The 18108-nt window shown below is 47.3% G+C and overlaps 1 protein-coding gene across 2 annotated transcripts in view; it reads left to right on the top strand.

The window, feature by feature from the left end:
* LOC108529289 (aminopeptidase O) overlaps positions 1–18108 on the top strand; it is a 284802-nt gene that overhangs the window by 254848 nt on the left and 11846 nt on the right. Inside the window, exons 10-11 of one of the 2 annotated variants that reach the window (XM_017871510.1) lie at positions 1601–1644; positions 13404–13464. In XM_017871510.1, coding sequence (XP_017726999.1) covers positions 1601–1644; positions 13404–13464 — 105 coding nt within the window. Of the gene's footprint in view, positions 1–1600; positions 1645–13403; positions 13465–18108 lie in introns of those variants that run through there. The other variant, XM_017871511.1, reaches the window with a different exon arrangement.

The following is an 18108-nucleotide window of genomic DNA, read 5'->3' as shown; positions in this document are numbered from 1 at the left end:
AAAAAAAAAAAAAATGGGTTGCAGATTTCCATTCCTCTGTAATTCTGTCTGTTTTGTAACGCGAAGATCTGTGCTACTGCTTCCATCTCGCAGATAATGGGTGTCATCAGAGTCCTGTGGCGTCTGTATCTGCAGACGTGGTTCTATCGGGAGGCTCAGTCTGCAGTTAAATGGGTGTCATCAGTGTCCTGTGGCGTCTGTATCTGCAGACGTGGTTCTATCGGGAGGCTCAGTCTGCAGTTAAATGGGTGTCATCAGAGTCTTGTGGAGTCTATATCTGCAGACGTGGTTCTATCGGGAGGCTCAGTCTGGGGTGACTCTTGTCTGTCATGTTTGGGCAGACCCATTTTAAAAGATTATTTTCTATTGATTAAAAGAAAAACTTCAAGTATAGATCTTACTTGTTACTCAATATCAAGTTCCAAGAAAGTTAAATATTGTTCTTGTTTGTTTCATGTTCTGTATTTATTGAAAGTATATCTTATTAAATTTTCAGATGAGGAAAGGTTGACACTAGGATTACACACTTAGCAAATAAACATACAGAACAGAAAAATCAGTAGAATTCAAATTTCAGTTAAATAGCAAATAATTTTTTAACGTAATTATGCCCCCAATTTTACTGGGCATCTCTTCTTATCTGACAGCCCTAGTTAAGAACACTTCAAGATTCCAGAATTAAATGGGCTGGAAAAGGGGGTCACAGTACTCGCAGTACAAGTTAAATAGAAATGAACATGAATGTTTGAGTTTTTTAGGTATTTATGGTTTTGTGGTTATGTTTTAAGAGTCTTTATCTTTTAGAGATATTTACTAAAACCTTTACTGATGAAATTATGTAATGTTGGGGACTTCCTTCTAAATAACAAAGGAAGAGGGAAAGGGGATAGGGTGGGATGGGCTGGGCATTGGTGGGTATGTGAAGGTTTTGTCTACTTTTGATTGTGCTTGAAATTTTCCATAGTAAAGGAAAATAAAATGTGTGTGTGTGTGTAAGCCATGCCTTTAGATCTAAAAAACTTATTATCTAAACATCTGAAATGTCCGGTAACCAAGGACTTGTACAAGGGCATGAGAGGAGGCTGCAGGTGGAGGCAGGGGCTTGTGAGCCATGCTTGGAGTTGTGGACGCCTTTGTTCCTTGATGGCCTATTTATCATCTTGATATTTATCTTTACCATTTGGTAGAGCAATGCAAGAGAGTTGCAGTTCGTTCCCAGCCTCTAGGAGTGCAGGCATCTCTAGGGAAGGTTCTGGAATTGGAGGTGATGGGGGAGTAGAGAGGGATAATGCTTTACTTGATGGCCAGCCTTTTGAAAATGGCTAAATACAAAACAAAACAGACTGTTGGATTAGGTCAGAATAACAAACAGTCCACTTTTTAACGTGTTCTTGGTTTTTACAAAACAAATCTCTTTCAACAATTCGATTGAAACCCTGGGAAATTAATAAATTGAGTCTCTAGTCTATGAAGTCAGCATAGGTCTAGCTTCTCTAGCAGGTGAGCTGCCCGTAGCTGGGAGTACTCAGCCTCTGGCATGGTTCCAGGCAGGGTTATTTATTGATGGACATCTTTAATGGTTTGCTTTTTTTAATCCCAGGATTTCCTTCAAATGCTACTGGAGAACATCCCAGAAGAAAAAAGGTAAGGACCAGTGTAGGAATGAAGAACCCAGTTTTCATGATGAAAGTGACATGGCCGCTGGCTGGCTTGTCACAGCCTAGAGAGCTCAGTCTTTCTGTGGAGTAGCGGCAGGGACCTAGTTCTGCCCGTGGGAGTACAGGGTCCTCAGCCAGACTTTGGGGCGAGCCCCGGTGGATGTTGGGAGCCAGTGTGCACGACCGAAGATCCCCAAAGTCAGGCCCCAGAAGTGGGATGGGAGGCAAGCCAAGCACAGCCTGTGGCCTTCGCTGCTGTGGAGAGAATGGAGGAGAGGAAGGTGCGGAAACTCAGGGCAGCTCCAGTTAATGTGGCTTAATACAAGGAAATACTGTGTAATTAAAAGCAACAATGTAGTATAGTAGTAAGAGCTTGGGATGTAAACTCAGGCTCTCCTAGATTTTAAACCCAGCTCTGCCACTTCTTTTGTTTTTTGAGATGGAGTATCACTCTGTCACCTAGGATAGAGTGTAGTGGCACGATCTCAGTTCACTGTAAACTCCGCCTCCCAGGTTCAGGTGATTCTCCTGCCTCAGCCTCCCAAGTAGCTGGGACTACAGGTGCCCACCACGCCCGGCTAATTTTTGTATTTTTAGTAGAGTCAGGGTTTCACCATGTTGGCCAGGCTGGTCTTGAACTCCTCACCTCAGGTGATCCGTCCACCTTGGCTTCCCAAAGTGCTGGGATTACCACACCTTGCTAATGTTTGTATTTTCAGTAGAGTTGGGGTTTCGCCATGTTGGCCAGGCTGGTTTTGAACTCCTGGCCTCAAGTGATCCGCCCGCCTTGGCTTCCCAAAGTGCTGGGATTGCCACTTCTTAACTATGACATTTGGAACAAGTCACATAATCCCTCCAAATTTTAGTTTTTTAACCTATCTAGCAGGGTTTTCGAAAGGGTTAAAGGGGCTAGCATATGTTTTTAAAGTAGGTGTTCAATTAATGATTGGTGTAGATATTATAATCATCTGTGTTTCAGGCACTGGATCCAGGATCTAGATCCAGTAATCATTTAACTTTTAGTACAGTTCTGTTCAGCATCGTCATGGTGGTGACTATTATAGGCCAGCGCTGAAGTGAGCACATGCAGACAGTCATTTAATCCTCAAAACAACACTGTTTGGTCCATGATGTGTTTATCCTGATCATACCAAAAAGAGGACCAAGATACTACTGAGAGGCTGAGTAAGCTGCCCAGGATCTCACAGCTGTTTGCGGCAGGCTGGGATTTTAGCCCAAGCAGTCTGGCTCTAGAACCTATTATCTACTATGTTACAAATGGGGAGACTGAGACTCCAAGATCCCTCAGCAAGCAAAACAGTATGGATGGATGGAATGAGGCCCGTCTGGATCTGGCCTGTGTGTTTTCAGTACACAGCTCAGCACCAGCTCACCGCCCTGGAAGGAAGGAGATTCTCATTTTTGTAGGTATCCAGTTTTAGGCTGGCTGACCACCAAGAGGGTTTGCAAAAGGGTCTTAGGACCAATGTTTGGGGTTAAATACGTTCATTCCAACTCTCGCCTAATTTCCTATCTTGATTTAGGCATTAAAATGTGAATACCCTGAAACATAATTTCTTTTTTTTTTTTTTGAGACAGAGTCTCGCTCTGTCACTCAGGCTGGAGTGCAGTGGCGCGATCTCGGCTCACTGCAAGCTCCGCCTCCCGGGTTCACCCCATTCTTCTGCCTCAGCCTCCCAAGTAACCGGGACTATAGGTGCCACCAACACGCCCGGCTAATTTTTTGTATTTTTAGTAGAGACGAGGTTTCACCGTGTTAGCCAGGATGGTCTCAATCTCCTGACCTCGTGATCCACCCACCTCGGCCTCCCAAAGTGTTGGGATTACAGGTGTGAGCCACTGCGCCCGGCCAACATAATTTCTAATAGCAAAATTGGTATTCAAACATTAAACGGAGGCATCTTGAGAAATTAAACATTTCTTTGAAGAAGAGTTCACATTGCTTGCCTCATTTCTGACCCACAGTTTTAACTACGTTTTTATGCATGGAACAGACTTCCAAGTGTGGAAATGAATTCTTTGACACGGACATAGACTTAGATTCATACAAGGCCAGTCACCTCCATGTCCATGAGCCTGTCTTATAGGCAGTGTGAACTGGGTGTCCCCAGGGTACAGTGTCAGGGCTTATGCTACCAGACTGGGTGCCGGGGATGACGTGCAGATTCAGGAGAGGATCCAGGGCTCATGAGGACGTGGAAGTTTTGTTCCAAGCATTGGGTTTTTGCTTGGCTTTTTCTGTGTAAACTTCTCTTTCACCTTCCATTCAGAATGGCTCCAAATTCTTTCTTCAATAGTGGAAGTATTATTGTTAGTCAGGATTTTCAATACTTAATAGGGGTCTGTATTTGTGGTGCATGTGGTATTTTGGTGCATGCATACCATGTGGAATGACCAGACCAGGGCAGCTGGGACATCAGTCACCCCAGACATCCACCCCTTTTTTACATTGGGAACATTTCACTTCCTCGCTTCCAGCAATTTTGAACAATGCAACAAACTCTTACTAGCTTTAAACACGTGACTGTATATCAAACACTAGATCTTGCTTCACTGACTGTGTTTTTCTGCCCCCACACACACATAAAGCAAGCCAGTGCATCATATAGGATTAACATACCCATATTTGATAAATTTCTTTGTTTCTACCTTTTCATGTTCATGCCTTCTGATAGTGAAGAAATCTTATCCAGGGAGATAGCATGGGGCCTTAGAAAACTGGCCAGGATTTCTAAGGTCCCACGCAGTCTCTCTGGATAAAACTTTGTCTAAGTGTTTTGGGAGGCTGCTCAAAGGAAATGTGGCTTGTTTTGGGAGGTCTGAAATGTTTTCAGATTTACTGTCTTGGAAAAAAGAAAAAAAACCAGACATACGGGATTTCTTCATGCAAAAATCCCATCACATGTGGCTGTTAAGATCAAAAAGATAGTTTACCTGCAGGGTATATTTTTTTCCTTTTCTTCGTACCCACCCCAGAATAACTTTTCAGGTCCTCTGACAGAATGAAGCATTTTCCTTCGGAACTAAAACAGAGAAAAAAAGAAGATTAATAGAAATGGTGTACTACTTTCTTAGGCTGTTACTAAAGTCTGTTTCTGAGTGGTGACCATGTATTCTTTCAAAAGAACTTCCTAGGGCATAAATACAACAATTTTCACTGAAGCAACAAAGTGCATTTTTAGTTTTGGAGGTCTTTTCTCTTTTAATCCTCTTCTTAATAAGGTTATGGAGTTCATCTGGATGGCCCCTAAGCCCTCTGGCTCTGGGGGAACCTGGATTTTATCATTGTGAATATTTATTGAGGCTGCACACTGAGCCCACAAAGAGACTTTTGTTGTTGTAATTGTGGAACTTAAGAGCAGTGTCCCTGTCTTAATGGCAGCCCCCAATCACCAATCACATGCCTTTTGATAGGATACCTCTCCTGGTTAGGATCATGTTTTGTCTAGCAGGTTTAAGCTTCTTTTTTTAAAAAATCTCCTTAAAAGCTAAGGAGATTTCTCTTTTACAATGAATTGATTTCAGCAGGTATACCAGAATATATTTTGAAATTAAAAATCTTTTTGCCTGCTAACTAATCTCAGAATCTAGTTCAGCTATTAAAACAGACTGTTTACCCTATTAGTTATGCGACATATTGTACCAATTTTATCTAGGTCTCCAAAGGCCCCACACCTACCCCCCGGAGCCTCTAATCTTTGGCCTCTGTTGCAAACTGATCCTTGGGTACATCTGTTAGGCACGTGAGCCATTCTGCTGAGGCAAGGTTTTTCAGATTAGACCAGTCCGTCAATGTTCAGGGGCCAGCACTCTCTAGGCCTTCCTGCCTTTACATTGTTCCCTTGCTTTGATTTACTCAACATTCTCTATTGAGCATCTCCCATACCAGGCTTTGGGCTGGACATGGGGGAACTGAGAGGAATAAATCCCAGGAGTAGCCCTAGGAGGCTCCTAGCTGACTACTGAAGATGAAACAGAAACAAGTCATTATGACTCCGTGTAGGAAGTGCTGTGCTGAGGTTCAGAGTCCTGGGGACATATAGAGGGTCTCAACAGTCCCAGCTTTGAGCCTTCAGGCACCTGTACCTCTAACGGGTTTAAGGAAGGCAGCACCCTCAACAGATTTGAAAGACATCTGCCAAGGGCAGTGTGGCAGAGAGATGGGGGTGGACAGGACTGGAAGCCAGGACAACAATTAGAAACCAATAGAGTGGTTCAGTCAAGAGACCTGGAGAGCCGGAGCTGTGGCAGGGACGGTGACGGTGGTGGTGGGTTTGAGAGTAATGAGTGGCCAAGGCATTCTTCAGAGTTGCCACAGATAAGACTTGGTTGACTGGTTGTGAAAGTTGAGTCTGACCTTTCTTTCTTTGTCACTAAGTCACACTCTGAAGTAGCAATGGAAATGCAGGAGGGGAGGTGTTTGGGGAGTCTGGATGGGGCAGAGGGAGTGAAAGGGGTGAGCATTTGAAGGCAGAAAGATGCTGTCAGATAAAACTAAAAGCGCTCAGAAGAAAACCCAGACAAATCCTGAGCAGCCGCCTCTCCTGGTGCAAGAGCCCCGCGGAACGCCTTGTGCCGGAGTCCTTGCTGCCTTGTGTTTCAGTGTTAGTAAGAGCTCCACTTCTTTCCTTGCCCATCAGTTACTGTGTTTGTGTGTGCATGTGCCTGTGTTTGTTTTAATCTAATACTGTTCCTCCCCCACGGAGCTACATGGTACTCATTTTATAAGTGTGACCTCAGCAATCTTTATTATCTACCCAAGCACAAATGACTTGTTTTGATCGAGAAAATAAATCGGCTGGGCACCATGGCTCATGCCTATAATCCCAGCACTTTGGGAGGCCAAGGCGGGCAGATCCCTTAGAGCTCAGGAGTTGGAGACCAGCTTGGTCAACATGGTAAAATCCCATCTCTCCAAGAAATACAAAAAATTAGCCTGCATGGTGGTACGTGTCTGTAGTCTGGCTACTCGGGAGGCTGAGGTCGGAGGATGGCTTGAGCCCAGGAGTTTGAGGCTACAATGAGCTGAGATTGTGCCACTGCATGCCAGCCTGGGAGACAGAGTGAGACCCTGTCTCAAAAAAAAAAAAAAAAAAAGGAAGAAAATAAGTAACTGTGCACAGCTTTGAGATCCACCCACATGTAGAGAGGGAATTTAAACATGTAAACTAACTAAATGTAAACATCGATGCAGATGTAAATTGAATTCCAGAAAGGGCATTTTCCATTCCAGACCCTGAGCTCTGCAGTTTCCGCTGCCTTACCTCTATCTGGTTGCACTTCCAAATTCTTTAAGTCTGTCATTTAGTTCCTGTGAAAATTGCTTCCCTTCAGAGGCACTGACTGTGATCTTTAGGATCTCGGGAGCTGAAGACAGGAGCCAAGAGTGATGAAGACATTTCTGTTCATCAGCAACACGTTGATAGGCACAAGTAGCTGATCCGTCCAGTAATCCCATTCTCGTCACCCCACCTTGGAAATCAACTGAGCGAGTAAATACAGGCATGGGCAACACCGCCTTCACACAAGCCTGTTGATTTATTTTAACTCCATAGAGAGATGAACAATTGGTTACTTTTTGGCTTTACACACAGCTTGTTTTTCTAACCAGTATCATGCCAGGTGGTCAGCATATTCTCTCCCCTGCTGTGTTAAGTAACTGTGACCAAATTTATAGCTCCAAGGGACTGGAGACCATTGACACTCAGAGTCGCCCTGTAGGATGTGGGAGCGCACCAGGGAGCAGCCAGCCAGAGGGCAAAGCCACCTGCTGTTCGTCATACCCGGGAGGCCTGGGGCTTAGGCCCGGGTTTCAGTCCTGAGGCAGAAAGTCTGCGCTCACGAGTATGGATATGCAGGACTCGCAGTCATGGGTCTGTGTACTTTTAGCTCTCTGTATAAAATCAATTTCCATAGTGATCAGACATGCAGAGGAGTAATTTCCTGTAAGTTCTGGGTCCTGGCTCAGTGGAAATGCTTCTGCTTGTCTGTTGCGATTATTTAAGCCACATGACCTCAGAGGGAAAAAATTCACCGTTGGCTTAGATTCTGAGTATCTTGATTTGAAAACATCAGCTTTGAGTTTAACCACTGCGTAAATCCACACCCAGACCTAAAAATTCACCTGCAGTGCCATTTCAATAATTATGCTCAAAACAGCAGAAACTACACACGCTATCTTTCTTCCTAAGACCTACATCCTGTTTCTTCCCTGAGCTACAGGCATACTAGTTTCTTTCTACAACGTATTAGTCCATTTCTTCCCTGAAAATCAAATATTTCCCTGTGGTCTCTCATGATTCCTTGGGAGATAAGGCCACTCATCGTACCTTAAAAATTTTTGTTAGCAGCTGAAATTAATGCTTTCATCATTCTCTCCTAATTTAACATCTTATTCCACATTAACAATCCCCAAATAGGGCACGATGCAGTGTGATATTGACACTGATACTGGAAGTTTAGAAACCTGGATTTTTCCTTTGCTGGCTTGGGTCAGAGTCCTCCTATGCTCCTATGCTAAGAAGCCACACGACAATTGACACTCACTTCACGGGGATATCATGAGAAATGAATAATGGTTATAAGATGCTTCGAACCTTTCCAAAGAAAAGTGATCTGAAAACACATGTTCTCTTCATGCACGGAGAGTGCCTTTAGCCTCTGGATGCAGCTCACTGACGAGCTCTCCTGCTGTCACACTTCTGACCCTCCCAAGGGTCTCCCGATCTCTTCAGAAATGTAACCGAAGGGTTGACAAACAGGGCAACTGGTCAGGCGCGGTGGCTCAAGTCTGTAATCCCAGCACTTTGGGAGGCCGAGACGGGCGGATCACGAGGTCAGGAGATCGAGACCATCCTGGCTAACACGGTGAAACCCCGTCTCTACTAAAATACAAAAAACTAGCCGGGCGAGGTGGTGGGCGCCTGTAATCCCAGCTACCCGGGAGGCTGAGGCAGGAGAATGGCGGGAACCCGGGAGGCGGAGCTTGCAGTGAGCTGAGATCCGGCCACTGCACTCCAGCCTGGGCGACAGAGCGAGACTCCGTCTCAAAAAAACACAAACAACAGCAACAAAAGACAAACAGGGCGACCATGCAGGAGCCAGGCCGTCTTCAGCAGGAGAGATTAGTGAGAAGGGGAAGTCAGCGTGGTTTGGAGCAGGCATAGGCCCACCCCTTCTGCCAGCTTGTCTGTTCCATAGTAGAAACCCGTGTGTCATGAAGCCTGAGTTTAGCACAGAAAGAAAAGCTGGGGTTTCATGGCCAGGCACCACAGGTTCAAATCCCAGCTCTTCAAGTACCATCTGAGTGGCCTTGGATACATTTCTCAATTTCCTGGAACCTGTATTTGTTCGTCTCTAAGATGAAGACAATAATATTGGTCTTTTGGCTGGGTGCGGTGGCTCACGCCTGTAATCCCAGCACTTTGGGAGACTGGAATCATTTGAGGCCAGGAGTTTTAAGACCAGTTTGGGCAATATAGTGAGACCCTGTCTGTGCAAAAAATTTCAAAATTAGTCGGGCATGGTGGCACATGCCTGTAGTCCCGGCTACTCGGAAGGCTGAGGTGGGAGAATTGTCCATCCCTGCAGGAGGGGTTGCAGTGAGCTGAGACTGAGCTGCTGCACTCCAGCCTGAGTGAGAAAGTGGGACCCTGTCTTTAGCAATAGTAATAATAATAATAATGTTGGTCTTGCACAGTTATTGTCAAGTATAGACGATACTCTGTCTATTGTGTCTGGTAAACAGTAGGTATTCAATAAGCAGTAGCTTCTACTTTTATGCCTTTTCTTGGCAGTGGATAGAGGACTTTTGTTTGTTTCACTTTTAGTGCCACTGTTGGATACTATCTGTGTGTGTAAGTACTAACTGTGGTAAAGCAGAATTTGCCTTAATACTTGCCAATGAACTAACCCTCTGAGTTGGCCGAAGACTGTGGCTTAGGCACATTGTATGCAGCCACATACTTTCTACGGAGAGTCATCCTGCAGGGATTCCTGGGGCCACTATCTGCACAGTGTCTCCCAACCCTGCAGCTGGACTGCTCCAGTGCTGCCCTCCAGATCCATCCCCTGCACGCCACATCCACGTGGGCCCCTCTTGTTGCCTCCTGCTGAAACGTTCCGCAGGTTCCAGTGTGGTCTCCTGTCTCCAGCCTCTCCTCCGCTTTTCTTCCTTGACTCAGTTCTCTGCCGTGTCCCTCTGCAGCTGTGCCCCAGAGCCTCCTTGACAAAGGCAGGGCCCGGTACCAGGGCCTCCAGAGTCCCCGCAGGACCCCTGTTTTCTTTCTCAGCTCCCTCTGGAGGTCAGCCCCGCCGAGCTGAACAGAGTCTGCACACGACCGCACTGGCATTCCTGCTCCTGCTGTCCTTGCCCCATATGCTTTTCTTCCATTTCTATTGGCTCTGCCCCACCAGGCATTCTTAGGAAGCCTCCCCTGATGCGCCTCCTATTGTCCTGTTTTACCTGTCCCACCTGCAGCGGTGGTTCTTCAACACCTAGAGGACCGTCATCTCTACAAGTGCTGGTAGCATTCTGCCTGGTGTGTATTACACGTCCCTAATGGACAGTCACTCCCTGGGTTTTCCCGTCATCCAGCCTTCCACAGAGCGTTTGCCCAGTAGCCATCCAGCGAATGTTCGCCACATAGAGGAGGTTGCCTGTTTTCAGTCTTCTCCGGTGAAGACTTTGGACCTCACTTAATAACATTCCAGGGCTCAACTCCCAGCCCCACTCCATGCCACCCCTAGAGAAGTGTCTGTAAGCGAAAGTTCCCCAAAGGAAATTTATGTCCGTGTCTTCATACTCACTCCCCATGCTGATGCACAACAGCTGTTCGCTGTCTTTTGTAAAATCACCCAAAATAGCAATTAAGTCGCTCCGTGGACTTCTCTTCTCCAGGATATTTAACTTCAGTTCCGTTTACCTCTCTGGTGGACGCTTCCCCTTTTGACTGTCACTATTACTCTTTCAAGTCCTTTCCAAATTCTGCATCTTCCTCTTAAATATCTTATGGGAAAGGCAAAGACTTGTTTTCAGTTCAGAAGACAGCCTCTTTTGGGGGGGGGGGGGATTTGAGACAGGGTCTCACTTTGTCCCCAGGCTGGAGTGCAATGGTGTCATCCCAGGTCACTGCAACCTCTGCCTCCCAGGCTCAAGCCATTCTCCCACCTCAGGCTCCCAAATAGCTGGGACTATGTGCGCACGCCACCATGCCTAACCAATTTTTGTATTTTTAGTAGAGACAGGGTTTTGCCATGTTGCCCAGGCTGGTCTTGAACACCTGGCCTCAAGTGATTGTCCTGCCTCAGCTTCCCAAAGCACTGGGATTACAGGTGTGAGCCTGGCCTTCTGCGCCTGGCCCAGAAGTCAGCCTCTTGCTCCGGCTTTCCTGAGGATTGCTTGAAGGATGGGTGAAAGGAGGTTTGGCCTCAGGGTTCTGGGCACAGAAACGTCCCTCTCTGGCTGGAAAGGAAGCCAGTGAAGGACACTTTCCTACCTGTGCACAAGTAATCTTGAGGTTGCCTTATTTTCTAGTGAAATGTGTGAGGATGGAGATAAGATAGATTTTATAATGTACATTGAAGGTAAGGCTGCCCAGTGGAAGACCAGTTCTTGGTGGGTGTGAGTGCACTGCCCCCACCTTATCTGCTGCTGGACATGCCACTGGAGAGGACAGTTCATTTGGTGGAGGGTCAGGTTCCTGCCTGCAGCCCTGAGCAGCCCTGGGCTTTCGGAGCTTGTGGAGGCTTCTATGTCACCTGCCCTGATTTAGAGGCACAGGACCATTTTCCTCTTGGACCTTCTTCACTGGTGTTTCCCTCTTAACTGGTGAGTTGGCCCCCACCCTCCTCCTGGCACCTTGCTACTGCCCATTAAGGGAATCTCCAGCCTCCCTCCCAAGTAAACAAAGCTTAAGAAAGAACAGAGACCTTATGGAAGGTGCGCTGAGAGCTTCCTCCTGTCTTCAAGTCTCCCCTGTCTCCACCACACACACACGGACACACGTGCACACATCCATGCATGCTCACACTCCCACACACTCACAACTTACAGGGGAATTGGCCATTTGCACTGAGGCCGATGCTGTGAAATGACTAAGCAGCAGTGGAAGGCCCAGCGAGGGAGGTCTGCCAGGTAACTCCACTGAGTCTGGGACCCTGGAGCACCTAGAGAGGCAGCACCCTCCCCTTCTGCTGCCTGCTGGCTGGTCACACAGAGGGCCATCACCTTTCGTCTGAGCTCAAAGCCCTTTTTCTGCATGAGTCCCCTTTCCCTCCACGAACTTCTTCTGTTTGGAAATAGCAATTGCCTTTTTAAGCAGCCTTTCCTTTTGCCCTTGGCTAGGGAGGACGAGATGCACCAGTGAGTGACCAATAGGGGGAAGAAAAGGAAGAGAAAATCAGTCAGTCCCCTTTTCCTCCAGCCCTCCCCAAGCCAATCCCCCCTTCCCTCCCTACCTCACTACTTCCCGTCTGCAGCACCACCCGCAGGGTCAGCAGAGGGGTGCCCTTGGCCTTCCAGCTCCTTAACAGTGTGTGTAACACTGGATCTTTTCATAACTTCTGGAATTCCAACAGGGAGGGAGAAAGCAGGTATATAGTTACAGACTTTTATATATGCTGTAGTGTATAATACATTAAAGATTTAAAAGAGGCAGAGCTTAACAACTTGGAAGTATCTTGCTGGAAAAGTGAATATTGTCTTTAAAAGGAATAATTTTAATGAGTCTACAATTAAATGTGCTTTCATTCATTCAAATAAAAAAAATGAGGATCCTCTTTCATACCAGGAATCAGATCTCAGATGGTTTCTATCCAGTGAGGAGACAGTAACTAAGTCGAGTAGTCGAGCAAACACTCAATGACAAACTCTGGTGGACGCTGTGAGGCAGAGAACAGGGAGTGTGACAGATGTTACGGCCCTGGGGAGGCCTTGCCTCAGGCTGGGAGGAGGTCAAGAAAGGCCTCTCTGGAAGCAGAGATCCTGGGTATGAGCAAGAGTTATCTGGAAGAGGTTGAGGGGATGGGTGTGCTTAAAGCTGCATTAGCCAAGGAAGACAAAAGGACACAGCCTGAGCTCTGGTGATCCTAAATATGCTGAAGACTTAGCGGTTTTAAGGAGCAGTCAAGCCAGCGGGGCATGAAAGCAGAATTTCAGCTGACTTTAGATAGGACATACCAAGCAATGATAACACCTAAATAAAGCAGAATGGGGCCCGGTTGGAAGGAGACAGTGGAAGTGGTCCTCATTCCTCGCACCTGAGGCTCTCTGTGGTCTGGTAGTGATCTGTATTATTTTTGCTTGTTGTCGTCCATCTTTCCTATAAAGTGCCTACTTTGTGTTGACGCACTAAATGCCATAACGTTGCGATTTCGCTTTGCCTCACTACACTCCTGGGAAGCAGCTGTGCCCGATGTGTGCTGTGAATATGCCTTATCCTCCCGAAATGGGCTGTGCCAACCAAATAGTTCCGTTCAAAGCACTGAAAGCACCTGTGATGCTGCACCTGGGGCCTTCGATGTCCTCGTGCATGTTGCCGTTGACAAAGAGAAGCTATCTTGTGACGGGGCCCCTTCCACACTGTAACCCGGGGATGCTGCCCTTTCTTTAAAGCCCAGGTGCTTCTGAAAGATTGATGCTGTCATGTGCCCAGTTAGAGAGTCTGTGTCATAAGTGCTCTGCAACTTTTTAATCCTTTGCTTTTTGTTGTTTTATTTCTAAAGGCTTGAGTTGTCTGTTGAAAACATCTACCAAGACTGGCTTGAGAGTTCCGGAATACCAAAGGTAACTCAAGATAACCACTGGTAGAATCCACGGAGAATAGTAAAACTTGCTGCTTAGCACATCAGTCATGACGGTGATGTCTTAATGTATGTGTAGGAAAGTCATTATCTTACTGAGTGCAAGTATCCGCAAGTCAGAACGCTTGTCTCCCCTCTGCGTTTCCACCCCTTGTTGTGGGGTGTGCCTCTGGCCACTTTCAAGTGACCATGGTATAGGTGGAAGTGATGGTAGTCCCTGAACTCCCTGCTAAATGAGGCCCTGCAAAACGTGGGGTAGATTTTGGGCGGAGCCACCAGCCACCAGTTTCCAGCCCCAGGGGGCAGGGGCGGGGAGGAGGGGCGGGGAGCAGCTGGCCTCCAGCTCTGCTCTTCACATGCAGCCCGACACAGGAGTTGGTTTGCGACCGTCGCCGTCGTCTGTCCTGCCCCGTGGTCCCTGTCCCTTGTTTCCCTGACACGTCCGCGGCTCCCTCGTCTCCTGGTTCTGCGTCGGGCTCCTGTCTCAGGCCGGCCTTCTCACCCGGCTAACCCATTTCCATTGGTCTCTCTGTCTTAGGGACCCGGGCTCCTCCTAGCCGGAGATTCTTGTTCTCTCCCCCCCTTTCAGTCTATGGGCAGCTCTAAGGGAGAAGCCTTTTCCTGGCCATCCCTAGCTCTGTGGAAATCACCTGGCCCGGAGCTCCTCTCCGCATCCACTTTCCTCTGGCCCTGCACCTCCCAGAGACCACTGGACAGCCCCGGCCCTTTCGCCAAGTTGAATGCTGGCCATGGCAAGCCTAGGCCCTGGGAGATCTGAGGGTGGGATCCCAGATGCGCCGTCAGAGGACCCTCAGGCCGGGAGCTCTCTCAGGCTGGGCCTACCCCAGGGTTGTGGGCCTTGGCGTCTAGGGGCGGACCTGCGTGGTAAGGCAGGCCCTGTAGCCTGCTGGTTTCTGGTTTCATGGCTGGTTACGTGAGCTTCCCCTTGGGAGAGTCTCAATGTCAGTGAATGTCTGTGAACCATGAAATGAAGGGACAGGAGGGGCTGCTCTCCATTACCTTTTCACCCCCCTCCTCACATCTTTGTGCATTTTCACCACATGGGAAATGTCAGCCGTCAGCCCACCATAAAGCTCACTCCTAAAAAAGGACAGTTTGCCTTCAGTTCAGGAATGTGTGTCACCTGTTACAAATTATTTCTTTGGTCCGGTCCTTCTGGGAGGAAAAAATAAAAAAATCCTGAGTCTCACAAACAAAACAAAGCAGGGGTGGGACAAGGCAGTGCATGGTTGGGGGCAGTGCCTTTCACTCATGTGGATGACAGTGCGGGCCCATGGGCTCTGAGACGGTGACTTCCAAACCAGACTGCTCACTGAGGACAAACTTCCAGGAAAAACAAGTCAAGGCTTGTCTAGGTATGAATAACCAAGCCTTTCCCTTCATGTTTCAGATGGGAGTGCAGGTGGTGGGGGACATTTGCTGTAGCCTTTTGCTTTGTGCTCCTAAGCCAGGCTGTTACAAGGCTCCCAGACATTCTTAGTATGGCCTGGAAGCTGGGAGCTCCAGTAACTGGCTCCCAGATTTCCTGGCCTGGAACAAGAAGACTGCTGTTCGCAGCCGTTAGCCCCTAGGGAGGGGGAAAGAAAGAGACTTTAATCCTATACCCAGAAGCAGGCACACCCCACTTAGGCTGTGGTGCTGGGCTGGCTGCACACCCCACTTAGGCTGTGGTGCTGGGCTGGCTCTGTCACTGCCGGGGGCTGGTCATTTCCCCTGCAGAGGAGGAGGCTTTGCTGCCAGCAGGAGGCTTTTGGTTTTCATTAAAAGAGGGAGGGGTCTGTGGAAGGAGAGATTTGCCTCTGAGCTATACATTTTTTCCAAAGGTCTGGTTGCATTAGTGACAGCTTATAGTGTAGACAAGAATCTCTGCTATAAACTGAAGAGACCTGCTGTCAAAACAGCCAGGTGCAGTGAGGCCAACCGGCTATAAATTGTGTTTAAGACCCAACTGGTATTTCCGTGGGTGCTTCACTGTTCGGTAAAAACAACAGTGTCAGACAGAAAGGACTCTGGTTTAGCGCATGCCTCGCCATTGGCGGGTGATCGGATGGCGTCTTTTGGTCTCTTCGACCGTTTTGGCCGTGATTTCGGCGGCTGCTGCTGATTTACCTACTCTCAACCCCTTTCCCACTCCCTGAGAGTTCCTTGTCGTTCCCGCTTCAGTGAAAAGCTCTGCAAGGGCCTGAGAGCCTCCGGCTGCAGGAGGCTCGTGGTGAACGGGACACCTTGTTCTTTGCCCCCATCATTATAATATAAAGTTACTAGGATGCGTGCCCTGGAGTGACAGCCGGGGCCCTGAAATTGCTCTGATGCTCTTTGTTCTCGTGACATTTTCTGTCCACCACCAATGGAAGTCATTCATGACAAAAGAGTCGTGTTCCACTGGTGGGGCTTCCACTCCACAGATACAGAGGCTTTTTGTCTTCTCTCAGGAAGGCTCGCGCTGCTGTGGGCCTCGATTTTCCTTTTTGGCTACACTGAATGGAAATCATTTTAAAAGTGGAAATAGCTTCAGTAAAAGTGAGCATGAGCCCTGAAGAAGCAAAAGAAATTGGATCCTAACCTCTTTAAAGAATATCCCCAACTCTATAACCTTTGGCCTTGCAAAGAGATTTAAAATTGATTGTACCATCAGTACTATAGATTATTTCTTTTTATGACTTTCTTTTCTGGTTATAGAAGAGTTACACATTTACTTTGGGATATAAAAAAGTCTAAATAAGAAAATAAAAATGACCCAGAGACAATTTTTTATGTACATCCTTTCACTCATTGTTCTGGGTATATAAATACATATTTTACCTTTTCCTTTCTCTCTCTCTTTAAAAGTAAAAATAACATGCCGTCTGTAGCAAATTCAAACAATAGCAAAATAGAACGCGTGAAACTCCTCGCTGCCCTCAGTGGCACCTCCAGAGATCACCCGCACCTGATAACCGCCCGCTGTGGCCGCCCACACAGTTTCTGCGCGGAATGGCTTGTAGGCGCACATTCTTTTGAAATAAAAGTGGAGTCTTATCTTCCATACTTAAGTTATTCATTTAAGGATATACACTGAGTAGTTTCCCACATCCCTTAATATAATTCAAGAGCAATATATATATATATATATTTTCTTTTTTTTTTTGAGGCAGAGTCTCACTGTGTCACCCAAGCTGGAGTGCAGTGGCGCGATCGTGCCTCACCGCAGCCTCGACCTCCCGGGCAATACTTTTAAAGAGCTGCACCGCTTCCTGATGAATAATACCATGATCAAACTTACTCGGGCCTACCCCACACTATTAGAAGAGTATACTGTACAGTTATTCTCAGAAAGTTGCACCTTCCTCTAATTTGACAGCTCTATAAATAGATTTTGGGTTTTTTTCATGTCTGTCCAAACAAAAGGTTTCCCTTGGCCCATAGCCATCTATGCCAGTCTTCTTTTAAAACATTTATATGCAAATACACTAGAAATAACTTTCTGCATCCAGCCTTTCTTCTACACTCCTTATTTTAGTTACTATAGAACTGTGTTTTTTGTTTGGTTTGGTTTTGGTTTTTTTTGAGACAGTCTCGCTTTGTCACCCAGGCTGGAGTGCAGTGGCGCGATTTTGGCTCATTGCAACCTCCGCCTCCCGGTTCAAGCGATTCTTCTGCCTCAGCCTCCCTAGCGGCCAGGACTACAGGCGGGCATGCATGCCTGCTAATTTTTGTAGTTTTAGTAGAGACGGGGTTTCACCATATTGGCCAGGCTCGTCTCGAATTCCTGACCCATGATCCGCCTGCCTCAGCCTCCCAAAGTGCTGGGATTACAGGTGCGAGCCAGCCAGTTTCTACAGAACTCTGACTCCTCCCTCTCTTTGATTTCCTCCCTACATTGAAAAATTATATTTCACTTGGACTGGTGCAACAGCTAACTGGTCTTTTAGCTCTCTCCTTTTTCATTCATTGTTCATACCATTGTCAAGTAAATCTTCCCACAACACATCTCAGACCCATTCTTCTTACCAGAGACTTTTCTCCCATGGGCAATGCATTTAGAACAAACTCCTTGGCCTGCTATTTGAGGCTGCCAGCAGACTGGTCAAAGCCACCCTTTCACCGTTATTTCCCACCATTCTGGAGACTGGCCCACTCACGACTGTCAGTGCACAGGTATTTGCAAGCTTTTCCATCAGCCTGCCTTTGTGCATGCCCTCCGCTCCTTGGCATGCTTTCTTCTCCCTTTCTTTAGCATGCATCACAACCTGTCTTACATGTTTCTCTCTGTACCCGTCCCCTGCCGTCCCTCCCCACCCCCAGAAACAAGGGTTCTCTCTGTAAGCCTCATCCCATAGTGCCTATTGTGGGCCTTGCATAGATTAATAGTAGATGCTCAGGGGCTCACCGTCCCATGCACTAGCTACATGTGGTTGGCAAACACTTGAAATATATCGAAAGCACCGGAGGAGCTGTTTTTTTTTTTTTTTGAGACGGCGCCTCGCTCTGTCGCCCGGGCTGGAGTGCAGTGGCCGGATCTCAGCTCACTGCAAGCTCCGCCTCCCGGGTTTACGCCATTCTCCTGCCTCAGCCTCCCGAGTAGCTGGGACTACAGGCGCCCGCCACCTTGCCCGGCTAGTTTTTT

Source organism: Rhinopithecus bieti, unplaced genomic scaffold (assembly GCF_001698545.2).
Source record: "Rhinopithecus bieti isolate Rb0 unplaced genomic scaffold, ASM169854v2 scaffold_6063, whole genome shotgun sequence".
In the NCBI taxonomy this organism is placed as follows: Eukaryota; Metazoa; Chordata; class Mammalia; order Primates; family Cercopithecidae; genus Rhinopithecus; species Rhinopithecus bieti.
The sequence above is the reverse complement of the archived record's forward strand: the minus strand, read 5'-3'. Positions and strand labels throughout refer to the sequence as shown.